General features: G+C 55.3%; 1 protein-coding gene across 1 annotated transcript; it reads left to right on the forward strand.

The window, feature by feature from the left end:
• Nucleotides 1–7: 7 nt before the first annotated feature.
• Nucleotides 8–25,649, forward strand: Notch4 (notch receptor 4). The gene is made up of 30 exons (XM_087898491.1): nucleotides 8–222; nucleotides 941–1,022; nucleotides 1,179–1,474; nucleotides 3,127–3,474; nucleotides 3,572–3,694; nucleotides 3,785–4,021; nucleotides 4,159–4,314; nucleotides 5,301–5,495; nucleotides 7,438–7,551; nucleotides 8,148–8,261; nucleotides 8,331–8,453; nucleotides 10,428–10,587; nucleotides 11,652–11,797; nucleotides 12,023–12,175; nucleotides 12,727–12,844; nucleotides 13,064–13,151; nucleotides 13,676–13,826; nucleotides 14,200–14,384; nucleotides 18,140–18,392; nucleotides 18,593–18,705; nucleotides 19,739–20,262; nucleotides 20,681–21,067; nucleotides 21,166–21,341; nucleotides 21,732–21,957; nucleotides 22,105–22,177; nucleotides 22,277–22,400; nucleotides 22,960–23,255; nucleotides 23,560–23,707; nucleotides 24,097–24,194; nucleotides 24,357–25,649. The coding sequence occupies exons 1-30, from the start codon at nucleotides 153–155 to the stop codon at nucleotides 24,969–24,971; spliced, it is 5,892 nt and encodes a 1,963-aa protein (XP_087754617.1). The 5' UTR covers nucleotides 8–152; the 3' UTR covers nucleotides 24,972–25,649.
• The last annotated feature ends 524 nt before the right edge of the window (nucleotides 25,650–26,173 follow it).

The raw sequence follows: 26,173 nt of genomic DNA on the forward strand, positions 1-26,173 counted from the left end.
TGACTCAGGAAACAGCTCAGACTGAGGCGTGCAGCAGGCCCAGAAGGAAGGAGGGGCGGTGGAGCCCGGGGAGGTGGCCTTGCATGACCACAAGGACTCTGAGGGTCTTTGCCTGAAGGGGGAGAGATCCGGACCAGGGCCAGGCGCCTGGAATGCAGTCCCGGTCCCTGCTGCTGTTGTTGCTGCTCTTGCTACCCAGTTTCTCACTCATCCTGACCAGAGGTGAGGCAAGGCCAGAGGTGAAAGGGTCGGGAGATGCTTAGTGAGGTTGGGAAAGAGGGCCAAGGCCCAGGCTCTGAAGGAACACTGGAGGGAGGAGATTGATTCTGTAGGAGCAACCTGCAGGGAGCGCTGACTGTCCCAGGGGCTGCTGAGACCCAGGCTTTGGGCCTGGTGCCAGGGGTGGTGCCTGCTGTGGAGTGGAAAGGAGGGTGCCCACCCCCAGGGAGAAGCCAGCTGACCCTGGAGTTAGAGGCAGAGAGAGGGCTCTTGGTGTGGGACAGACAGGAGAGAAAGCTGACCGCCTGCTACAGGGAACAGAGGAGCGAGAAGCAGGACATGGAGACATAGAAGGGACCACCAGGTCCCTTTCTGTCCAGCTGTCCCCACCCCCAGTGGCTCATTGCTGGCCTTTCCTGAAGGAAATCCCTTAGGCGGCTCAGCCATTCACCTCCCAGAAGCGCCCTTGGCTCCCTCCTAATCCCAGTTGTCCTGCTTCCGGGGGATGGAGAATAAACAGGAAGGGGGCTGGAGTAATAACAGAGTCCTGAATGGAAGATCTGGGACAGAGACCATGTGGAGCCTGGGACTGGGGTGTGAAGGAGAGGATGGCAGAGAGCACCACGCAGGCACCGCGCACCTGGGCCACGTGGGGGAGCACCTGGAGGGGGAAGGGCCATCACAGGTCTTTGGGCCGCCTCTCCTCTTGTGTCTTCCCCAGAGCTTCTGTGTGGAGGTTCCCCAGAACCCTGTGCCAACGGAGGCACCTGCCTGAGGCTACCTCAGGGACAAGGAACCTGCCAGTGAGTGTGGTTCGTGGGAGTGGGAACGGAGAGGAGGAGGAGGGAGAGCAGGAAAGAGCACGAGGAGTGAGAAAAGGAGGGAAGACTCAAGTGGAGGCAGAAGAGGAGGGAGAGCAGGAAGAGGGACCACTGGCCTGAAATGTCCCTCTACCCCAGGTGTGCCCCTGGATTTCTGGGTGAGACTTGCCAGTTCCCTGACCCCTGCCGTGATACCCAACTCTGCAAGAATGGGGGCAACTGCCAAGCCCTGCTTCCCACGCCCCCAAGCTCCCCTAGCCCTGCTTCTCCACCGGCCCCCAGCTTCTCCTGCACCTGCCCCTCCGGCTTCACCGGAGAGCGATGCCAAATCCATCTGGAAGACCTCTGTCCAACTTCTTTCTGTTTCAACGGGGGCCACTGCTACGTCCAGGCCTCAGGCCGTCCACGGTGTTCCTGCGAACCCGGGTGGACAGGTAAGCACCCAGGGGTGTGTAGGCCAGCACCTAAGGAGGGGTGCGTCGGTCAGTCTTCCGGATGCCGCGACAAACACCAGGCAAAAGCTTCCGAAGGGTTTGTTCCGGTTCAGCCTGCCGGTTCCACATCATGGTGAGGGAGCCATGTGGTGTGAACAGACAGGAAGCGGGGTACTCTTGTTTCGTGTCTGTTGCCCTGATAATCACCTGGCAAAGAGCAGCGCGAGGAGGAAAGGGTTTGTGTGGCTGACGTTTCCTTGTGACAGCCCTTACGGAGAAGAAGTCAAGGCAGGAACCCAGAGCTGTCAGTCACACAGCATCCTTGGTGGCTTCTTCTCAGCTAGCTCCCTCCTGCCTTATAGTTCAGGTCCTCACCTAGGGAATGGCGCTGCCCACAGTGAGCTGAGCCCGCCTACACCAATGAACGATCGAGAGGATCCCTAACAGGCATGCCCACAGGCCAACCTGATCTCAGCAGAGGCTTTCTTCTCAGGTGATCCTAGACTGTGTCAAGGTAGACAAAACCGGTCAGCGTACAGATGAACGCTGAGGCACGGCTTGTTTTCTTCTTATGCAGTCCAGGACCCCAGTCCAGGGAACAGTGCTGCCCACTTTTAGAATAGGTCTTCCCACCCCACTTAACCCAACCTAGAAACCATCTCGCTACATACAGATCTTCTTCTGGCCTCTCTGGGTATCAGGCACACACGTGCACAGACATACAGACATACATACAAACAAAACATCCATACACACAAATATATATATATGGGAAAATAGAAACTGGGGACAGTTGGGCCATGGTTCAGTGGGTAGCACCTGCTGCCAGTGCTGCCAGCCTGGGTTCAGTCCCTGGGATCCACAGCGCACGGTGGAAAGAGAGAAACAAAAGAACAGAAAGTAGAGCTGGAGATAACAGTTCAGTTGCAAACAGCCTGCCTGGCGTGCATGAATGGCTGCGCTTGCTGCAACGGTGCATGCTTCAGCTGTGGCGGCACACACGCCTGAAATCAGGAAGTAGAGGCAGGATCAGAAGTTCACAGTCAGAGCAGACATGCTGGCACACCTTTAACCCCAGCACTCAGAAGGCAGTGGCAGAAGGATCTCTATGAGTTTGAGGCCAGCCTGGTTCCAGGACATAGCAAGTTCTAGGACAGCCAAGACAGTTTAGAGAGGCCCTGTGTCAAAAAAGGAGGGAGAGAAGTTCAAAGTCATCTTCAGATTCATGGTGATGTGAGCCCTTGCCTTAAAGAAAACCAAAATCTAAATAACAACAAGAAATCCGCTCAGAGAGGCAAAGTGACCCAGCAGGGTGGCTCTGAGGCTTTTCACCTCCCCCAAGAAGGTCACTGCAGGGAACCCAAGTTTCCCAGGGTATGCCAATTTGTAAAACTCCACTGTTAGCTACGTGTGCTTTCCAAAGTAGAAGATAAGAACAGTGTAATTACAACCCTTGTGACATACAGCAAAACTAAGGCAGGGCATGGAGCACCAGGATAGAGAGAGCAAGAAAGTAACGGGAAAGAGACGGGAAAAGAAGGCAGAGCGTATAGCGCATCCACACAGACCGCCTAGCAAGCTTAGCTGCATAAACTACACCCAGCTGCGACGGAAACAGTCCCTGCCCACCCCACCCCTGTGCCCTGCTGCAGGTGAGCAATGCCAGCTCCGAGACTTCTGCTCAGCCAAGCCCTGTGCCAATGGAGGCGTGTGCCTGGCCACATACCCCCAGATCCAGTGTCGCTGCCCACCTGGCTTCGAGGGTCACATCTGTGAACATGATGTCAACGAATGCTTCCGGGAGCCAGGACCCTGCCCTAAGGGGACTTCCTGCCATAACACCTTGGGCTCCTTCCAGTGTCTCTGCCCCGTGGGGCAGGAGGGGCTGCAGTGCAAGCTCAGGAAGGGACCCTGCTCTCCTGGAAGCTGTCTCAATGGAGGCACCTGCCAGCTGGTGCCAGAGGGAGACACCACCTTTCATCTCTGCCTCTGTCCCCCAGGTAAAGCCTCCCGGCGGCTCTCCTGTACCCCTCTCCCTGAGCAGGGAGGGTCTTCTCCCCTGGGTGGGCTCCATGGCTGATTCTACGATCCTGTCAGGTTTCACAGGCCTGGACTGCGAAGTGAATCCAGATGACTGTGTCAGGCACCAATGCCAGAATGGGGCCACCTGCCTGGATGGGTTGGGCACCTACACCTGCCTCTGCCCAAAGACCTGGAAGGGTGAGTCGTCCAGAGCAAGTGCGGGGCGGCGGCAGCGCCCCCTCCCTCCATCCCAGTGCCAGCCCTCGTCCCCTCTCTTGTCCCCTGCAGGCTGGGACTGCTCTGAAGACGTAGATGAATGTGAAGCCCAGGGTCCCCCTCGCTGCAGAAACGGTGGCACCTGCCAGAACTCAGCCGGGGGCTTCCACTGCGTGTGTGTGAGTGGCTGGGGTGGCCCAGGCTGTGACCAGAACTTGGATGACTGTGCAGCTGCCACCTGTGCCCCGGGATCCACCTGCATTGACCGCGTGGGCTCCTTTTCCTGCCTCTGCCCACCTGGACGCACAGGTGCAGGCAGAGGATGCGGGGGTGGGGACGTGGAAGGGGAGAACGTTCCTGGAGGGCACCGCGGAGTCCCCAGCGCGGAGTCCCCAACGCGGAGCCCCAAGCAGTCTGCAAGAGCCCTGCCCCTCGGTCTCCCACAGGCCTCCTGTGCCACCAGGAAGACGGGTGCTTGAGCCAGCCATGCCATGGGAATGCCCAGTGTAGCACCAACCCTCTGACAGGCTCTTTCCTCTGCTTATGCCAGCCTGGCTACTCGGGACCCACCTGCCACCAGGATCTGGATGAGTGTCAAATGGGTGAGGGTTTCCCCACAGAGCCCCTCTGAGGCCAGGCCTCTGTGCTCAACAGAGGACACAGCGGATGGTTTATCAAGGTGAAAAACTAAACCAGGCGTGACTTAGTGTCACGTAATCCCACGTGCCTGTAACCCCAGAATCCAGGGAGCAGAAGCAGGAGGAGCCTCAACTACATACTGAGTTCCAGTATCATTGGAACATTCCAGACTATCTCAGAAGAACAACAGGCAGGGCTGGTGAGGTGGTCCGTGGTTAAGGGACTTGCCACACAAGCGTGAGGACTGGAAGTCGGATCCCCAGAACCCACACAGGTGGCAAATGCCAGGTGGGCATGAGGGTCCATCTGTAATTCCAGCCTCCGAAGGCAAAGACAGGGGCTCCTCCAGAACAAGCTGACTGGACAGATTAGCCATACCTACAACGTCCAGATCTGACAGACCCTGCTTCAGTGAGCAGGGGTAGGGGAGCAGCCAAGGATTCCCAGCATCAACCTGCACCCTCACATTCACACACTGGGGCCCACCCACACATGCGTGCCCACATACATGCAAACGTGTCATCACACAAATGCATACCACAAACACACACACAAGTGGAAAAGATAGATAGATAGATAGATAGATAGATAGATAGATAGATAGATAGATAGATAGATGATGGATGGATAGATAGATGATAGATAGATAGATAGATAGATAAATAAATAGATAGATAAATAGATAGATAGATAGATATAGAGATACAGCAAAAGCACAAAAGGCTTATTTTCTTTGGTGGAGTCTTAACTGGGTTCAGCTCTTAGCCCAGTGCTCAACCCTTCGGACCCCACAGGTTGTCCCTGCCTGCTCCATTCTAAACACACAGCCCCCCCCCCGTCCCCATCAGTCCCATCTCCGCAGACAGACCCCCACACCTCCCCTGACACCTTGGCCTCCTTGTCCCTCCACCCCTGGCCTCCGTGGATCTCAGCTCTCCTCTCCTCTCAGCCCATCAAGGACCCAGTCCCTGTGAACATGGCGGCTCCTGCCTCAACACCCCTGGCTCCTTCAACTGCCTCTGCCCGCCCGGTTACACGGGCTCCCGCTGTGAGGCCGATCACAACGAGTGCCTGTCCCAGCCCTGCCACCCAGGCAGCACCTGCCTGGACCTACTGGCCACCTTCCACTGCATTTGCCCACCAGGTACAACTGGGCAGGGCTGTGGGTGGGAGAGACAGAGAACTAACTTAGGACCCGTGGGGGATCGCCTAGCCGGAGCCTGTTTCCCCAGCATGCTTCTTTCCCTCCCTATGTCCCAGCTAAAACTAGGGAACCCAAGGCCCCCAGGAGAAGGGCGGGCTGCCCTGTGATGAGACTGTGCACTGTGTAACTCAGGGGCAGGGTGTGACACCCATTTCATGATCATCAAGGAGCGTGTATCCTGGTCCGCTGTACATAGCGGTCTGGCCAAAGAGGACAGAACGACAGTGCATTTGCCGCTCTGCTCATACCAGCCCAGGACCCCCCCTTAATTACACACTCTCCCTCAGACCCCCCCTTAATTACACACTCTCCCTCAGAGAGGTGGAGCGTGAACCCTTGGCATTCCACACGGGTGGAGCGCTGGAGCCGGTGCGATAGGAAAGGAATGCTCACGGCTGCCCACACTCGTGCCTCCGCGAGAGGAGGAGGAGAAAAAATGTGCATTGCATCCCCAGCTCATAAATTAAAAAGCTGGACACCAAGAGGTGGAGTGAGACCTCTCCAAGGTCACACTGTCAGTGAGGAGCAGAGCCAAGATTCAGACCCTGGGCTTCAACCCTTTCATCCACCCCACCCACTACTGGAAGCCAAGCAGCCCCCAAGCATCATGGCTCAGGCCACACACAGACCATGCACAGAGAAGCAGAAAAACTGCTTCCAAGGGACAAGTTACAGGTAGCAAGAGGGATCACGGCAGGCTCCCCAGGAAAGAGGAGAGGACAGGGAGGTCAGAAGGCTGACCATGAGACTGTTGAGATGAGGGTGAACTTGAAGGTGAAAAACAGGGCAACTCTGCCTCTGTAATGTCTTTATTCAGACCTTCCTCCTCCACCACCATCACCATGAGACAAGCAGTAACACCACCACCACCACCACCATCGCTACCATAGCTACCACCACCACAACCACCATCATGACCATTAATACCATCATCACCAACAGCACCACAACCACCATCATGACCATCAGTACCATCGTCACCAACAGCACCACAACCACCGTCATGACCATCAGTACCATCGTCACCAACAGTACCACAACCACCATCATGACCATCAGTACCATCATCACCAACAGTACCACAACCACCATCATGACCATCAGTACCATCGTCACCAAGAGTACCACAACTACCATCATGACCATCAGTACCATCGTCACCAACAGCACCACAACCATCATCATGACCATCATTAGCATCGTCACCAACAGCACCACAACCACCATCATGACCATCAGTACCATCGTCACCAACAGCACCACAACCACCATCATGACCATCAGTACCATCGTCACCAACAGCACCACAACCATCACCATCATCACCAGCACTACCACAATGACCACACCACTGCCGCTACAATCACGACCATCACCACATCCCTGCCAGGATTCCCGCTACCTTGACACAGAGGCCTAGCTAGTACACAAGGGCTAAATCATCCTCCAGAGAGATGCCCACTTTTCCGCTGTACTTCGAGAATCTCAGGCTGGGCAGACCACCAGGAGAGCCCCACCCGCTAGGTACACAGAAAGGGCTTTAGACAGCAGTTCCTCTCAGCTTCTGCAGGTACCCTGCTCCCTGAGCCTTCAGACCTGAGGGAAGCAGTCACACCCCCAGAGCAGCTAAGCCTTGGGACAGCCCTGGGGACAGCCCTGGGGACAGCCCTGGGGACGGCACTGGGGACAGCCCTGGGAGACAGCCCTGGGGACAGACCTGGGGGACAGCACTGGGGATAGCCCTGGGGGACAGACCTGGGGACAGTGGTAGTCCACAAGTCCTAGGAGAGCTGCTGCAGAGCCCAGGTATCCCAGGCAGAAAGCCCGGCAGCCGCTGTCTAAGCCTGACTGAGCCCCCTTCTCACCACGTCTGTGTCCTCAGGCTTGGAAGGGAGACTCTGTGAGGTGGAGACCAATGAGTGTGCCTCCAACCCTTGCCTGAACCAAGCTGGCTGTCATGACCTGCTCAATGGCTTCCTGTGCATCTGCCTCCCGGGTAGGCGAAGAGACCGGTCCAGGGAACCTCCAGAGGCCAGCATCTCTTTGAAGGCCCCTCCCGCTCGGCTAAAGCAGCCTGTTCCCCCACTCCTTTTTAGCTCCCCAGACTCTTCCATCACAGCCCTAAATCCTCCCTCGCTCTCTCCCCACCCTCACCCCTGCCCTGACAAGTCACTCTCCTTCCCTCTGTGTACCCCCCTGCACCTCGGGTCACTGGCTGGCTTTGGCTGGGCTGCCATAGACACAGAGAATGTCTCCTCCCCATGCTAACATGAGACAGCTTCTTTGTTTCAGTGCTGGGGACGGAGGCATGAGTGCCTAAGGTAAGCACTCTACCTCTGAGCCACACCCCAGTCCAGGCGCCATTACTACACTCTAGCTCTTTCATAGGGAGAAATGAGAGCCCGAGGGAAGCTGGGTAGCTTGCCCACAGCCCAGCGGCATCACAGCCAGCAGGGGCTGAGCGCCACCCTATCTATATTGCTTCTGTTGCCCTACAAGTACCCTGAGTCTCCTCCAAGACTCATTTTTGTTCACGCTGCGCCTCCCTGCGTGACCGTGAACACCCTCCGTTCCCACCCCCTCCCCTGCCAGGATTCACTGGTGCCAGGTGTGAGGAAGACGTGGATGAATGCAGCAGTGCCCCCTGTGCCAATGGGGGGCACTGCCGAGACCAGCCTGGAGCCTTTCACTGCGAGTGTCTCCCAGGTAAACTGAGGCTCAGACCCTGGGGGAGGGGGCCATTGGTGCAGTCTCTGACCCTCGCCGATGACACAGGCTTTGAAGGACCACACTGTGAGACTGAGGTGGACGAGTGTCTGAGTGACCCCTGCCCCACGGGAGCCAGCTGCATCAATCTCTCAGGAGCCTTCTTCTGCCTCTGCCACCCTGGCTTCACAGGTCAGGAGTCAACGGGAAGAGCAGGGAGGGTGTGTGAGCCCGCTGGAGGGGTGTGAGCCCGCTGGAGGGGTGTGAGCCCGCTGGAGGGGTGTGAGCCCACTGGAGATGTGTGAGCCCGCTGGAGATGTGTGAGCCCGCTGGAGGGGTGTGAGCCCGCTGGTGGGTGTGTGAGCCCGCTGGTGGGTGTGTGAGCCCGCTGGAGGGGTGTGAGCCCGCTGGAGGGGTGTGAGCCTGCTGGAGGTGGGGAAGAGCCCACTGGTGGGTGTTTGATGGTCCAGATATGGAAACAGGATGAGAATAGCAGCCCTTAAACTAGTCGGAGCAAAAAGTGCTTACAATGAGCTGGAAGTGTGGTCCAAGTACGCGTGATCCGTAGTCCAATCCCAGCACTACAGAGAACAGGGTAAATTAAATGAATATGCAGTTAAATGCGAGCAACTGTAAATCTGACAACCTGAGTTCAAAACACAGTGTCCATGTGAAGGTGAATGGAGACAACAGACTCTGCTAAGTTATCATCTGGCCACCTACCAAAGGCACGTGACTGCCAACACACACACACCGTACACACACACACCATACACACACACCACATACATACCACACACATTACACCAACACACACACACACACCATACACACACACCATACACACACACACACCATACATACCACACACATTACACCAACACACACACATCACACACTAAATTATTTTAATTAATTAACTAAATATCACAACACCGGACCCAGAAGCAAGACTGGCACAACTGTGGTTGTCAGGTGGCTTTAACCTGACGCAGGGTGAGATCTTCCCTGCTGACCACGGCTGAGTGTCGGAGAGAATGAGGGGGTCCTAGGTCAGGGCCCCTTGAACCTTTAATCCACTGAGACCCCTTTTCACTCAAGAAATTTGCTTTCAACCTCAAGCCTATAAGTATATAAAATAAATATATAAATCAAGCATGCTTTGATAACAAACCATAAAGATACTTTAAAACATATATGGTTGGGCTGGAGAGATGGCTCAGTGGTTAAGAGCATTGCCTGCTCTTCAAAAGGTGCTGAGTTCAATTCCCAGCAACCACATGGTGGCTCACAACCATCTGTAATGAGGTCTGGTGCCCTCTTCTGGCCTGCAGGCATACACACAGACAGAATATTGTATACATAATAAATAAATAAATAAATATTTAAAAAAAAACACATATGGTGTACATATAATTTTACCATTTGTTAAAGACAAATAGAAAATGTGCAGACTGAGGTGGATTTGATTGCTTGCCGAAGACAAGACAACCTGGAGCTAAACAAACTCGACGTTCCACGCTGAGGACTAACAACAGGAAAATACAGTCTTTGTCTTCCGCCATTAAACCAACATAAGAAACTAGTGGATGGGAAACTCCGTGTGGACAGTAAAAACACCGCAGCTTATAACACGCGATAATCTCGCATCTGAGCCAGGTGTCGGGGCAGCCTTGCAGCTGTCACTGTGAAGCAGCGACACCCGCAATAGAAAGTGGGGTGTTCTGTGCATTCCGAACCAAGGCGGCATGCGGCTGCACGGTCAGGCATCTCAGACTCACGCTGCTCTTAAATTTTGCATTTTTGGTCATTGTATGTTAGAAAAATTTTACTGTTTTCAAAATTCTTGCAACTCCTATATTCAGTTATGAGGCCCCGTGTCTTTCCATGGGAGCCCAGGACACCACCCAGCCCAGACTGAAAATGTAAAGGCTCCCTAGATGAGGTGACCCTGGGGGCAGAGCAGGTCACCACGGAACGCCAGGCAGCTCACTGAACAAGAGATAGCGGCTCGGAGCTGCAGGAGACCCAGAGCTGGAGAAGGACCAGGGCAAGGACAACAGAGACCCAGAAAGAACAGGAGCACGAGGGGTGACCTCTGACTCTCAGGACAAACAGGGGCTTTCTTTCCTCTCAGACTCCTCTCTCTCCCACCCACACTCACAGGCCCGTTTTGTGACGTTCCCTTGTGCACCCCCAACCTGTGCCAACCTGGGCATCAATGCCAAGACCAGGAAGACAGAGCCCACTGCCTCTGCCCTGATGGAAGTCCTGGCTGTGTTCCTGGCAAGAACAACTGCACCTGCCACCATGGCCATTGCCAGAGGTAAGAGTATACCGCCATGCCCTCCTCCCCATCAGCCTCAGCTAGGACAGAAGACAGCAGGGGGCGGGGTGCAAGCCGGAGGGATGTGACCGGTGGGGGAACAGGACAGAGATGACAAGCGTCCTCGGGGAAGCGGAAGGGAGGCACAGCTGCTGAGTGGCACCTGTGGAGGGGGCCGTTTGAGCATCCTGAAGGTGGCAGAAGACAACTAGGGGCAGAGCAGAGAGAAGAGAATGAATACCAGGGCGGCCTTGTATCTCGTTACCTAAACAGCTACTGGGCATCTCTGCGTGGTCACTTCCCGACACAGAACAAGCCAGGAGTGTTATCACAGGACGATAATCCAAGTAAAGGCAAATGGAACGGGCAGCCAAGGCCGCAGACAGCTAGACAGTGAGCTTTGTGGTGGACCTGAGCCCCAGGAGACCCGGGAGAGAACAGGATAGGGATGAGGGAGATGAAAGGAAAAGAAGGAGAGAGAGGATGTGTGTCCACTTGATAGGTTCCCCCCTTTGTTTGCTTGTTTGTTTGTTTGTTTGTTTGTTTGTTTGTATTTTGAGACAGGGTTTCTTTGTAGCTTTGGAGCCTGCTCTAGAATTAGCTCTTGTAGACCAGGCTGGCCTCAGACTCACAGAGATCCGCCTGCCTCTGCCTCCCAAATGCTGGGATGAAAGGTGTGCGCCACTACCGCCCCCCTCCCCTTTGTTTTAAGCTAAAAAATAAAAAAAGGCTCAGTGGTTAAGAGCACGGCCGCTCCTGCAGAGGACAGGGGTTTGATCCCCAGAATCTATATGGCGGCTCACAGCCATCACACCTCCAGTTCAGAGAATCCAGCATCCTCTTCTGGCCTCTCTGGCCTCCACAGGCACCAGGCATACACGTAGTGCCCAGACCTACATACAGACAAAACTCCCATACACATAGAAATAATAGGTAAACTAAGTCCTTAGAATGGGAACAGAAGGCAAACAAGAGTCTCCGAGCCAAAAGGGAGATGGTCTTAGGGTCCAGTCAACAAGGCAGGAGGGAAAGAGATGGACCCGTTCCTTTTTCTTTATGATCAGATCCTCCTGTGTGTGTGATGCGGGCTGGACTGGGCAAGAATGCGAGACAGAGCTTGGGGGTTGCATCTCCACCCCCTGTACCCATGGGGGAACCTGCCATCCCCAGCCCTCTGGCTACAACTGTACCTGCCCCACAGGATACACAGGTGAGTCTCTCCCTATACCGTATACACTCCAGCCTGTAGCCTCACAAACCAAAGCTGTGTCTAGGACCTCTGCGAGGAGAAGTGAGTGTGGGCTGCGGGGGACACCACAGGTGACTCTCGGGTAGAAGGAAGAGGTTGGTGGGACAGGGGATTTTAGGGTACAGGTGAGAAAGGAGATGAAAAGCAGAAAGCAAGAGTTTCAGACTCACCTGTTCGTTCCCTCAGGGCTGTCCTGTAATGAGGAGGTGACAGCTTGTCACTCAGAGCCCTGTCTCAATGGTGGCTCCTGCAACACCAGCCCTGAGGGCTATTTCTGCACCTGTCCTCCGAGTCACACAGGCTCCCTCTGCCAAACCCTTATCGACCACTGTGTGTCTGGTGAGTTCTGTCCTGGATTCTGAACCACAGCTAGGTGCAGGGGCCAGGCAGGCATGTGTGTGTGTGCGTGTGCGTGTGCGTGTGTGTGTGTGTGTGTGTGTGTGGTGGTGGTGGTGGTGGCACAGGACAGGCTCCAAAGCTACAGAGAAACCCTGTCTCAAAAAACCAAAAAAAAAAAAAAAAAAAAGATATTTTAACTGGACACTGGGGTAGAGGGCATGCCTAGCATCCATGAAGCCTGGGGGTCAACGCCCAGCACCACAGGCGTGGTGTTGCTCACTTGTAACCCCAGCTCTCGGGGGCTGGGAGCGGAGGATTGGGAGTCCATCCTTGGTTACATGTCCAGTTGAGAAATGGCTCACAGGGTCAAGGTCCTAGCCACCAAGCCTGAAGCCTGGAGCCCGATCCCCAGGACCCACTGGTTTTAAATAACTAACTGGACAGCAGTAAGCTGTACTGGTGAGCGGCAGACACCTCTGTGCTGTGTGCGACCAAGGTCACAGGCCAGGTTACAGGCATGGAACCCACCCCTCACAGACTCCTCTCCCCAGCCTCGTGCCTCAACGGGGGTACCTGTGTGAACAAGCCTGGCGCCTTCCTCTGCCTCTGTGCCGCGGGCTTCCAGGGGCTCCGCTGTGAGGGGAAGATCAAGCCCCGCTGTGCAGACAGGTGAGCAGGGTGTGAGGCCCCCAGCAGGAGCAGGGGAACCCTCAGCCCCCATTTCCTATCCACCTCTCCTTGAGCTCAAGGCTGCCACAGCTCCCCATCCTCTGGCTGCCCCTTCTCCAAGGAGCTGACCTACATTTCCCCACAACCCAACTTGTCACCCCACATTGCATGCTCCCCATCTCCCAGACCTTCCTACCACACCGTCTCTGTCTTCTCCAGCCCCTGCAAGAACAAGGCGACCTGCCAAGACACACCTCAGGGTGCCCGCTGCCTCTGCAACCCTGGCTATACAGGAAGCAGCTGCCAGGTGAGGTGCAATCAGCCAGATGTGCCAAGTGGGAGAGGCTGGAGAGCTCCAGCTAGTGGGGTCTTGGGGACTAACGGGTGGGCAACAGGGAACCTGGGACAGATGTCCACACGAAGGGACATGCGGAAGTCTAGGTATTAGCTTCTCACTTGGGTGTGAGGTGAAGGCAGGAAAGCTGGGCAGGGTGGTGCACACCTTTCATCCCAACACTTGGGAGACAGAGGCGGAAGAATCAGGAGTTCAAGACCAGCCTCAGCTACATGACAAGTTTGAGGCCATGTTGGAGTAGATGAAACCTTATCCCCCACTCCCACCCAACCCCCCCAAAAAAGTCTGAGTGTTGAGGGTAAGCTGGACGGATTTCTGATGCTGGAGACTGTACTGGAGAGGGTATCGGCTCAGCCCACTTGCAAGCAAGTCTTCTTAGAAATGAGAGGGTTTGAGGGAGCCACAGCTGGCAGAGGCTCATCTCTGGGTCTCAGAAGCACAGGCCTTCCTGTCTCATATTCTCTTCCAACCCCCAGACTCTGGTTGACTGGTGCGCCCAGAAGCCCTGCCCACACACTGCCCGATGCCTCCAGAGCGGCCCCTCCTTCCAGTGCCTATGCCTCCAGGGATGGGCAGGACCTCACTGTGACCTCCCTGTGTCCTGCCAGAAAGCTGCGGTGAGCCAAGGTACCAGCCCCTGGACCAACTGGGGAGCAGAGTGCTCCCTTGTCCCAACCCCCAGGGCAGTCACAGCAGTCACAGAGCTATGTCACAGCCAAAACAGCCAAGAGAAACTAGAGCGATTTATTCCACAGTTCAGCACACAGCACACCCTCACACAGATCTGCTCTGTGACTACAGTCAATACCAACAGCCCAGGGGAGGCTCCAGCTTAACACAGTCACTAGCAGCGTGTCTCACCCAGAGCCATGCAGTCCCACCCCGGCTAAAATACCCCTGGGATGAACAGAACCCAACATCTGTCCTTCCTGGCCTCTCCATGTCGACCCCACCACCTGAGAACCCTTCTTAGATCCCTCCCTCCTGTCTGTCTCCCCAGGCGTGGAGGTCTCTGACCTGTGCCAGAATGGAGGCCTCTGTATAGACAGCGGCTCCTCCTACTTCTGCCACTGCCCTCCTGGATTCCAGGGCAGGTTGTGCCAGGATAGAGTAAACCCCTGTGAGTCCAAGCCTTGCCAGCACGGGGCCACCTGTGTGGCCCAGCCCAACGGCTATGTCTGCCAGGTAAGAGGTCTAGAGGGTAAAAGGCGACAACGTGGTAGAGTAGGTGAGAACCGAGTTTACCCAGTCCTCTCTTTGACCCATGCACTCAACCCCCACCAGGTCAGGCCATTCCACCACTACCTCTTTTCCCTTCTGTTATCTCTCTCTCTCTCTCTCTCTCTCTCTCTCTCATCTATCTATATATTTATCTATCTATCTATCTCTCTATCTATCTATCATCTATCTATCTATCTCTATCATCTATCTATATATTTATCTATCATCTATCTATCATTTATCTATCTATATATCATCTATCTATCTATCATCTATCTATCTATCATTTATTTATCTATCTATCATCTATCTATCTCTCTCATCTATCTATATATTTATCTATTATCTATCTATCTATCATCTATCTCTCTATCTATCTATCTATCGTCTATCTATATATTTATCTATCATCTATCTATCTATCTGTCATCTATCTATCTATATATATATCTCTGTCTATCATTTATCTATATATATATATATCATCTATATATATCATCTATCTATCTATCTATCTATCTATCTATCTATCTATCTATCTATCTATCTATCTATTTAGAATTCGACCTTGATAGCTACACAAACTCCTACAACCCTGGCCTCTGCATCTGTTCTTCTGCTGGTTCAGTCTTCTTCCCACCGCCAAGGGGATCTACTAAACCAGAAGCTGGCCTGTCCCTGCCTCGCTAACACCTCCAGGGACTGCTTCTTCCAAAGTCCTGCAGGACTATCTTGAATATCTTCCCGCCTGTCCTCAGGCCACACCTGCTCCTGTCCCGGCTCCGGTCGTTGTCCGTGTCCGGTCGCCTCTGCCACACACACACACACACACACACACACACACACACACACACACACCGCCATGCACTGCTCACGCTCCAGCTGCTTCTCACACACCCACAGGGGTCCTGCCTTTGAACCCACGCTCTGCTGCTGCTCTGCCCAGAGCAGCCTTTCCCCGCCCTCGCCTCTTCCACGGCAGGGTGGCCTGGAGGCACTTGTCCCCGAGGAAGTCCGTGTTTCTCAGAGTTGGAGGAGGGCTTCTGTTGGTCCAGGTCGCCATCCAGGAGAGGAAACACTGGGACTAAAGAGCAGCCAGTCCAAATCCTGTGCTCAGGAACACAACGTTTTTAAATTGTGTGTGTGTGAGTGCTTTGCCTGTGTGTATGTGCATGCACCACACGCACACGCGTGCTCAGCACCTGTGGAGGTCAGAAGATTCAGATCCCCTGGAGCTGGAGCTGCTGACAGTTGTGGGCCAATGTGCGGATGCTGAGACTGTTGTGAGCCAACACGCGGGTGCTGGGACTGTTGTGAGCCAACATGCGGGTGCTGGGACTGTTGTGAGCCAACGTGTGTGAGTGCTGGGACTGGAAGCCAGGCCTTTGGAAGAGCAACGAGTGCTCGTAATCCTTGAACCCCTCTCCTGCCTCTAAACACACTTTTTTTTTTTTTTTTGAGACAGGGTTTCACTGTGTAGCCCTGGCTGGCCCAGAACTGGCTGCTACTAGTCTGTAGACCAGGCTGGCCTCTGCCTCCTGAGTGCTGGGATTAAAGGCGTGTGACCCCGTGCCCAGCAAAGAAATGGTTTTTGTTTGTGTTATTTGCCTTTGTGTTCTTAACTGCTCAGCCGCTGCCTCTCCAGCTCCTTACCCCTCCCCACCCACCCTCCCCACTTCCGGCCTTGAACTCACTGTGTTGCTTTGGACGACCATTCACTCTCCTGCCTCCACCTAGTCAGTGCTGGGATTGCAGGTGTGCACCCTACTTTATAGCTGTGGGGATCAAACCCAGGATCATGTGTATTCTTAGCTAGGATTTCTATTTCTACGTGAATGACAATGGGCGCAATGAAGAAACCGAAATAGCCACCTCATGGGTGGAAAGGGAAAGTTCATTCCAAGCTGCAGAGGTTGTCTCCCAGGAAGCATGAAGTGAGGGGGTAAATAGGAACTGGAGAAGCGGGGGCCTCTGAGCTGGGGCGGGCTTGGGAGTAGGGACAGCGGGAGTGCTGACCCTGACAACAGACACCAGAGTCTACTGAAGGACCACAAGTTCTAGTCAGAGGTAAGGAGACTGACCACCTGCCCTGCCCATTTTAGCAGGAGGAACTTTCTTCAGCCCCTGAGAGAAAGAGCACGACCTTGGCAAAAGGACTTTCTTGGGGGACTGGACGCTGTGGAGTCACCAGGGCCAGGGAACTCTTTTTTGTTTGTTTTGTTTTGTTTTTGTTTTTTTGTTTTTTTGTTTTTTGAGACAGGGTTTCTCTGTAGCTTTGGAGACTATCCTGGAACTAGCTCTTGTAGGCCTTGAACTCACAGAGATCCACCTGCCTCTCAAGTGCTGGGATTAAAGGCGTGTGCCACCACCTGACTCACAGCTGAGAGGTCTACATCTTGATCAGCAGGCAGCAGGAAGAGACAGGGAGTCACTAGGCCTAGCCTGAGTTTCTGACACCTCAAGGCCCACCCCCTAGTGATGCACTTCCTCCAGCAAAGCCACATCTAATCCAACATGGTCACTCCCTACCGGCTTTGGGGGCCATTTTTATTCAAACCACCACACAAGGCAAACACTTTTCCCACTTAGTTACGTCTCCCAGCATCGCCATATCTAACCCTTACAAACATTTTCAGACAAGGAAAAGCAGGGTGGGGCTAGGGATGACCCTGTCTCAAAAATGAAGAGAAGCACACTCACTATTCCCCTCCCTGCCCCATGAAGTGCCCTCCACACCTTCCCACAGCCTTTGGAGTCTCTGTGAGTCCATTTTCTCCCATTCCTCTCCGAAGCCTCCCTTCTGGCATGCCATCTGGCACAGACCTTGTAACTTTGCCCTCACAAGCGGAAAAACCGCAGTGTGGCTCTGGGCAGCGCCATTCTTGCTTTGATCCTCACCCCTGCAAGGCCGTGTGGCTTTCGAAAGTATCTTCACCTTTTGGCAAACTGTTTCATTATCTGTGGAGTGAGGATTAAATGTGACGTTTCTTTAGAGCTGCTAAGAGAACCGTGTGATACAGATTACACAATCAGATTACACATCTCTCTATCGACCAAACCTCACTGAACCAGAATGAGCTCTACTCTCCCCTTCTGTACTACAGAAGACACTACCTGGCAAGGGAGGTGGGTCAGCCAAGAAAGCACTCGCCTCAATAGCCTGAAGATCTGCATTCAGATCCCTAAAACCCGAGTACAAAGCTGGGCTCGGCAACACATGTCTGTAATCCCGGTGAGATGGGAGGCAGAGACAGGCAGATCCTGGGGAGTTAGCCGGCCAGCTAGCCTGTCCAGACTAACAAAGTTCCCAGCCAATGAGAGGCCCTGTCTCAAACAAAGTTCCCAGCCAATGAGAGGCCCTGTCTCAAACAAAAGATGGAAAAGCCTGAGGACCAACATTGAAAAGTCCTCCGACCTACACACGTGTACCCATGCATGTACACACACATATGCATGCATGTCACAAGTAGGTATTCAGGGGACGCTTAACAAATCAATGAGAGAGGCTGGAGAGTGAGTTGGTAGGGAAAAGAGGTTTCACCAAGAATGAGGCAGTGCTTAGTGTCCCTTGTTTGTGACCGAGGGCTGAGTTCTGTCACTGAGGAGTAGCGTGTCGTGTTTAAGGCAGGCTGTGAGGGATGAGGGGTACGACCGTTGACGGGGAGGCCGGTGGACTACTTGAGCTCAGCTCATCCTGTGTCTTGTCTCTGTGTCTCCAGTGTGCCCCCGGCTATGAAGGACAGAACTGCTCCAAAGAACAGGACGCTTGTCAGTCTCAGCCCTGCCACAACCATGGAACCTGCACCCCCAAGCCTGGAGGCTTCCACTGCGCCTGCCCTCCAGGATTTGTGGGGCTGCGCTGTGAGGGGGATGTGGATGAGTGTCTCGACCGACCCTGCCACCCCATGGGCACTGCAGCGTGCCACTCTCTAGCCAATGCCTTCTACTGCCAGTGTCTGCCTGGGCACACAGGTGAGGCCTGGGGTCTCTGGGGCACAGCTAAGACCGGGAACATCCAGACAGCCCCTCACCCTCTGCCTCCACCCCTCTCCCCAGAGAAGATGCCCCAGCATCCTCTTGCCCACATAGTGTGCGCTGAACCGACTGTGTGTAAGTCAAGACAGAGGCAGTGACTGAAGCCATGTGTGATCTCAATCTTGCCCCCACCACAGGCCAGAGGTGTGAGGTGGAGACAGACCCCTGCCAGAGCCAGCCCTGCTCCAACGGAGGGTCCTGTGAGGTCACAACAGGACCACCCCCTGGCTTCACCTGCCACTGCCCCAAGGTAAGTGCTGCAACCCCCGTTTCTCTCTTCTCCCCACACTGAGCAAAGGTAAGAATGCCAGAGCCAAAACCCTAGGGCGGTGAGCAGGGGAACCTCGAAGGTAGAATAACTGGAGAGGGCCCAAGTTCACCGCGGTTCTCAGAAACAGGGGAAAGGCAGAATCAGAGGGCAGCGCGGTGGTGCAATTTTGCAATTTATCCTCCCTGCACTGGGGAGGTGAGGCAGGAGGCTCAAGAGCTCAAGGTCAGGGCTGGAGAGGGGACTCAGAGGTTAAAAAAGTTCAAGGCCATCCTTGAAGTGGCGGTCAGTCTGGGCTACTCAGGACTATCTCAAAAGAACAAAATGAAACAACAAAACCAGCCCTTCCTAGAATGGCTTTAGACAAGTTCTCTGTGTGTGGGGACAGGCGTGAGTGAGGGCAGGAACTGGCTGAAGCCTCCCTTGTGACAACAGGCTGTACCTTCCTTCATTATCCCAACACAACACTCAGGAGCCAAACCCCTTCCTCTGCTTTGCCTTCCTCCTGTTTACCCTGGGAAGGAAGAGGAGAGCTTGCAACCGTCTCCCGGGACACAGCAAGTGGTCAACTGTACTAGCCGATTAGTCTTCATGGGCCCTGAAACTGAGCATGGCTGCATAGCCCCACTTCACCCATTCCCACCACCATGGATGCTGCAGCTACAGCTACCGTGTGTGGAGTTAGCAGGGGCATAGCTGCAACATCCATTACAGTTGACTTGATGCAGCCAGGTGGTGGTGATGCATGCCTTTAATCCCAGCACTCGGGAGACAGAGGCAGGCGGATTTCTGTGAGTTCAAGGCCAGCCTGGTCTACAAGAGCTAGTTCCAGGACAGCTAGGACTGTTATACAGACAAACCCTGTCTCGAAAAACCAAAGAAAAAAAAATGACTTTATGCTCTCTGAGGCTCCTCTTGCATATGACAGTCCAGAGCCCTCTGTGCAGGGTTATCCCAGGCGCTTGCTTCAGGAGGACTGACACAGAGTTCTTTTGTATTCTCCTCTCTGGCACAGGGTTTTGAAGGCCCCACCTGCAGCCACGAAGTCCCTTCCTGCGGTATCCATCATTGCCACCACGGAGGCCTATGCCTGCCCTCCCCTAAGCCAGGCTCCCCACCCCTCTGTGCCTGCCTCGGTGGCTTTGGGGGCCCTGACTGCCTGACACCCCCAGCTCCACAAGGTTGTGGGCCCCCCTCGCCCTGCCTGCACAATGGTAGCTGCTCTGAGATCCTCAGGTCGGGCAATCCTGGCTTTCAATGCTCCTGCCCTCCTGACTCTCCAGGGCCCCGGTGTCAAAGGCCAGGGGAGAATGGGTGTAAGGGCCGAGGTGGTGATGGGGCTTGTGATGCTGGCTGCAGTGGCCCAGGAGAAGACTGGGATGGAGGGGACTGCTCCTTGGGGGTCCCGGACCCCTGGAAGGGCTGTCCCTCCCATTCCCAGTGCTGGCTTCTTTTCCGGGATGGGCGGTGCCACCCACAGTGCGACTCTGAGGAGTGTCTGTTTGATGGCTATGACTGTGAAACCCCTCCGACCTGCACGTGAGCCTGGGAATGGGGGTGGGATACGGGCGGTGGGGAGACATACGTGGCCGAGCTACAGAATGACCACACTGGACTCCAGGGAGTTTCCATGCTAAGAAAAACCCTGGGTTCCAACCCAGAGGAATGGAACGACTGACAGTGTGGGGCACAGCCTTTGTCTGGACCTCTGAGAGCTCTAAGGTCTCAGGCCTCAGTTTCCCTTCCCCAGACCTTCTGCCACAGAAAACCTCCCCTGGCAACCAGCACTCCCAAGAGAAAGGGTCTTGGACTCTCTTTCTGGGAGAGGGGCAGGATGAAAGGTTGGTCTCAGGAGATGATGTTTGGCCACCATCCTTAGCTACTAGAGAGCCAGAGGTAACAGAGAGGCAGTGAATCTCTGTGAAGAGCCCTGAGTCTGTCTCTCCTCTACCCGCAGCCCAGCCTATGACCAGTACTGCCGAGATCACTTCCACAATGGCCACTGTGAGAAAGGATGCAACAGCGCTGAATGCGGCTGGGACGGGGGCGACTGCAGGCCAGAAGACGGAGACTTGGAGTGGGGGCCCTCCCTGGCCCTACTGGTGGTGCTGAGCCCCCCAGCCCTGGAGCAGCAGCTGCTGGTCCTGGCCCGAGTGCTGTCCCTGACTCTGAGGGTCGGGCTCTGGGTGAGGAAGGACAGCGATGGCAGGAACATGGTGTTCCCCTATCCGGGGACCCGGGCCAAGGAGGAGCTGAGCGGAACTCGGGATTCCTCATCGTCATGGGAAAGACAAGCCCCTCACACCCAGCCTCCGGGCAAGGAGCCAGACCCCCTTGGTGCCGGGTAAGCAGAGATGGAGGGGAGGGCTAAATGTTATTTAAATGGAGTAGGAGAAGGGGAGCCGGGGCCAAAAGGGAGTCCCTGAAGTGCCTCTTCTCCAGGTTTGTGGTGGTGATGGGAGTGGATTTGTCCCGCTGTGGTCCGGAACACCCTGCGTCACGCTGTCCCTGGGACTCGGGGCTCCTTCTGCGCTTCCTTGCTGCAATGGCAGCAGTGGGGGCCCTGGAGCCCCTGCTGCCTGGACCCTTGCTGGCTGCTCACCCTCAAGCAGGGACCAGTAGGTGACCCTACCATCCCTCTTGACCTTTGTGCATGCCATCTCTGGTAGAGATCAAAAACTGACACCCAAAATGTTGTGTGGGGAACTTGGTCTCCCTAACATCTCCTCTTCGAAATGAATCTCCCCCTGGGACATGCATTGTGGTCTCCCTATTGCCCTAAGAACTTTTACTAATTTCTGGCATAGTCCTACGACCAACGTTAGGCTCCAGCTTATAAAAGAACAGTAGCTAGCATACATAACATATCGTATCATATGGCTCTCTAAGCATTTTACCATTAACACGTTTAACTACCTGAGACGGGTGAGGAAATGGAGGCAGGCTACTCCACTGGCCCTGTCTCCCTGAGAATGGACCCCCTTTGTAACTTGTTTCTCTCCTACCAGGGCCACCTACCGAGCAGCTTCCCTGGCCTGTTCTGTGTTCACCAGTGGCTGGGGTGCTTCTCCTGGCCCTTGGGGCTCTCCTTGTCCTCCAGCTCATCCGGCGGCGGCGGCAACGGCGAGAACATGGGGCCCTGTGGCTGCCCCCTGGCTTCATTCGAAGGCCTCGGACACAGCAGGCACCCCACCGGCGGAGGCCCCCACTAGGCGAGGACAGCATTGGTCTCAAGTGAGACTGAGGAAGGCCTGGGATTCGGGGAGGGGAATGCCAAGGGTGCTCAGAAATACTGCTGCAGACCTGGAGGGCTTCTGAATGCTGGAGATGCTGATGGGCCTTAGCCTCTATAACTAACCCCTACCTACTCACCCCCTCCAGGACGCTGAAGCCAGAGGCAGAAGTGGATGAGGATGGAGTAGTCATGTGCTCGGGCCCTGAGGAGGGAGAGGAGGTGGGCTGGATGAAAGGCTGGGGTGGGAATGGCATGGAGGTGCATTGGTGGTGCAAAGACAACTCTGTGGCCTACACTATCCCTTGCTCTTGCCCCAAGGCTGAAGAAACAGCCTCGGTCTCCAGGCACCAGGTCTGGTCACTGAACAGCGGCTGTGGAGAGCTCCCACAGGTAGCCATGCTGACACCTCCTCAAGAGTGTGAAACGGACACGTGTGGACCTGGTACACAACCAACCTAGACTCCCGTTCCCCCCCCCAAAAAAAGATCCTAGCTCTGATCCTTTTAGAGGCAAAGCCCACTAGTATCCAAACTGGAGTCTTTAGAACAGCGGCTCTCGGAGCCGGGACCTGGGACAGAACAGCACCATCTGGAGATGTCAAGAATAAACTCAGACTCTCAGCAAGCTGCGGTGCGGAGCAACCTAGCCAGCCCTCTAGACAAGTGCACCTCAGGTCCAGGCCTGGGAGCCTTGGAGAACTTTTTGCTCTTGTTCCTGCTGAACCACTAAATCAAGAACTAGATGTACTGCTGAATGCCTTTAATCCCAGCACTGGGGAGGCAGAGGCAGGCAGATCTCTGTGAGTTTAAGACCAGTCTGGTCTACAGAGTGAGTTCCAGGACAGTCATAGCTACATAGTGAGACCCTGTCTAAATCCCCTTTCCCAACCTCTCCCCACCCAAAAGAGAGGCAGAGCTTGTCTAATGGCTGCAGTTCTCCCGGCGGCCATGTTGTTATTCTTGTGTTCTTCCATGTGGCTTTGCACTCATTCTCACCCACAGATGGGGTGGCACCCCTGATGTCCGCAGTCTTCTGTGAGCCAGTGGAATCCACGATTGTCCAGGGGCCGTGGCTGGGAAATCCTAAACCCTGGAAACCACTGCTGGATAGAGGGGCCTGCCCCCAGGCTCACACTGTGGGCACTGGAGAGACACCCCTGCACCTGGCTGCCCGATTCTCTCGACCAACTGCTGCCCGCCGCCTCCTTGAGGCTGGGGCCAATCCCAACCAGCCTGACCAGGCAGGGCGCACCCCACTTCACACTGCAGTGGCTGCTGATGCTCGGGAAGTCTGCCAGGTCAGCTCTCACTGGGGTCCCTACAGGAAGTAGCAGTAAGTTTGCAAGTAAAATGGAGGTCTTCTCTAGGGTCTGACAAGGAGGAAACTGAGGCCCACGACTAGACAGGTAGCGACTGGAGAGGGTTGAAGGGCCTACTATTTAATCCCAGCACCGGGGAGGCAGAGGCAGGCACATCTCTGAGTCCCAGGCTAGCCTGGGTGCATAGTGAGACCTTGTCTCAAAACAGACAGCAAAAGCGTGAGGGGCCTGGCCTAGAAGTCCAGGGTAATCCAGGGGTCACAGGCCCTTCCTGTCTCCCCAGCTCCTATTAGCTAACAGACGGACTGCCGTGGATGCACGCACAGAGGACGGGACTACACCTCTGATGCTGGCTGCCAGGTTGGCAGTGGAGGACCTGGTTGAAGAACTGATCGCAGCCCGAGCGGATGTGGGAGCCAGAGATAAAAGGGGTATGGTTGGAGCCGGTGTGCATTCGAAACGTTGGGCAGAGCGGGAATGAGGTGAGGTTCAACTAACAGGCGCAGCAGGGACAGACTAGAGGATACGAGTGAGTGAAACTGGGATGGAAGAAGTATCTGCGGGAACGGGATGGGGATACCCCGGTCCCACCGGTCCAGAACAATACCCATTGTCCCTCCCGCGCGCCTCTGACGTCACCAGGGCAACGCTTGCCGCCTGTCGGTTGCCAAGGCAACGCTTCCCGCCTCTCTGAAAAACCCAAGTACTCGTGTCTCCCCTCCCCCCCGGCCCCATCACCAAAGCCAGAACCCGTGGGAAACTGGAACGCAGGAGTCTAGCCCCCACCTGCGGGGTAACCGGCTCCCATGTGGTGCCCTAGGAAAAACCGCCCTGCACTGGGCCGCGGCTGTGAACAACGCCCGAGCGGCCCGCGCCCTCCTCCAAGCTGGCGCTTATAAAGATGCCCAAGACAACAGGGTGAGCCCCTGCCGCAGACGGCCCGCAAAACAAGCCGAAAGCACGGGAACCCAGCAAGCTCGCAGGGGGCCGACCCAGCGTCTGGCGGGAGGTGACTGACACCCAGTGGGCGGGGACTCCCTGACCGTCCCGCCCCCGGGCTTTCCGGTCCCCGCCCCGCAGGAGCAGACGCCGTTGTTCCTGGCGGCGCGCGAAGGAGCCGTGGAGGTGGCGCAGCTGCTGCTGGAGCTCGGGGCGGCCCGTGGGCTGCGTGACCAGGCCGGGCTGGCCCCGGGCGATGTGGCCCGCCAGCGAAGCCACTGGGACCTGCTGACGCTGCTGCAGGGGGCGGGGCCGCCGGGGACCGAGGCCCGGACGCACGCACGCACCGCGCCGGGGGGCGGGGCCGCGCCGCGCTGCCGGACGCTGTCAGCGGGAGCGCGTCCGCTCGGGGGCGGAGCCTGCCTGCCTGCTCGCTCTGGGTCCGTGGATTTGGGGGCGCGCGGGCGCGGGGGCGCGGCCTACACGCGCTGCCGGAGCCGATCTGGAAGCTCCGTAGAGCCGCCCTTGCGCGGCCGCCGGTTTTCCGCGGGCTTCCGTGGGCGACGCGGGGCCAGGGCAGCACAGGATGACTGGCCTCGCGACTGGGTGGCCCTGGAAGCCTGCTCCGCCCGCAGTGCGGCGATCCCGCCTCCCAGCCTGACCCCGTCCCCGGAACACGGATCACCTCAAGTTGCGTGGGGTCTTCCAGTCCACCAAGAGGTGCCCTTAAACCCGGGTGGAGAGAATCAAAACTAGGCAGCTGCACGGAGGGAAAGGAATGACGGGCATTCTGGAAGACGCCAGACTTAATAAGCGCTGTGCTCGCTTGTCCTCGCTATAGAAGATGCACAGCCCCGGGAAGAAGATTTAGGATCCCCGAGTGACACACGTCGAGCTTTCCCTGGAAAATAGAGCAGCTACAGGAGGACAAAGTGGATTTTGAGAATCCCTAAACTGGAACCAAAAACTGTGGGCAAACTTCGTGTAAAATGTGTCTTGTGGGCCAGGCGGTGGTGGCGCACGCCTTTAATCCCAGCACTCCGGAGGCAGAGGCAGGTGGATCTCTGAGTTCGAGTTCGAGGCCAGGCTGGTCTACAAGAGCTAGTTCCAGGACAAGCTTGAAAGCTACAGAGAAACCCTGTCTCGAAAAACTGCAAAAAAAAAAAAGTGTCTTGTGTATGACTTCCCAAGGGAAGCTTCTGCTCTCCACTGCCCACTAGTAGCCAGCAAATATTTATTGAGCACCTACTATGTGCCGGGCATGTGGATGATGAGCGATAACCAGTGGCCACTCCAGCTGATGACTCCTTGACCTCGCTCTGTCGTCTCCCCCCCCCCCCAGGAAAGTGGTGCAGGGATGAGGCTTTGCTCTCTAGCCTCTGCTATCTCTAAGAACCCCAAACTCCTGATAATAAAACTGATTTAAAGTGTTAACTTTGTTTGTCCGAGGAATTGGACTGTGCATAGCGTCTGGGAAACTTAGTACCCTAGGCTCATCCATATAGGTAGAAGGTTAACTATAAATTAAGGGCAAACACAACTTGGGGATCCTAGTTCATTTGAGGAATCTCTACTAGTCAAATATACAAAGTGATATATACTGTGTCCCTCATCCAAGGGCATTTAGCTCTAACCAGAGATGCTTAAGGTCTCAATAAAGGGAGACAGGAGGATCTTGAAGTTGCATTGCAGCCTCAAGGCTTTACCTCAATACTGATAAGCCTGTAATGTATCGCCAGGAGGCATTCTGGAAGAGCATCGGCCACCATTTATAGAGTATCTGCCATATGCCCATTACAGTTAACACTTCCTAATTCTTATGAGGTGAGTGCCACTAAAGGCCACTTCACCCTTTCACAAACCGAAGCGCGAAGATGTCATTCACCTAAGAAGGCAGGGCTCCCTTCATCCCCTTTCGTGCTCCAAGCCGCTCAGCTCTAAATTCACACGCAGGTGGC

This window comes from Myodes glareolus, chromosome 18 (assembly GCF_982192425.1).
Source record: "Myodes glareolus chromosome 18, mMyoGla1.1, whole genome shotgun sequence".
In the NCBI taxonomy this organism is placed as follows: Eukaryota; Metazoa; Chordata; class Mammalia; order Rodentia; family Cricetidae; genus Myodes; species Myodes glareolus.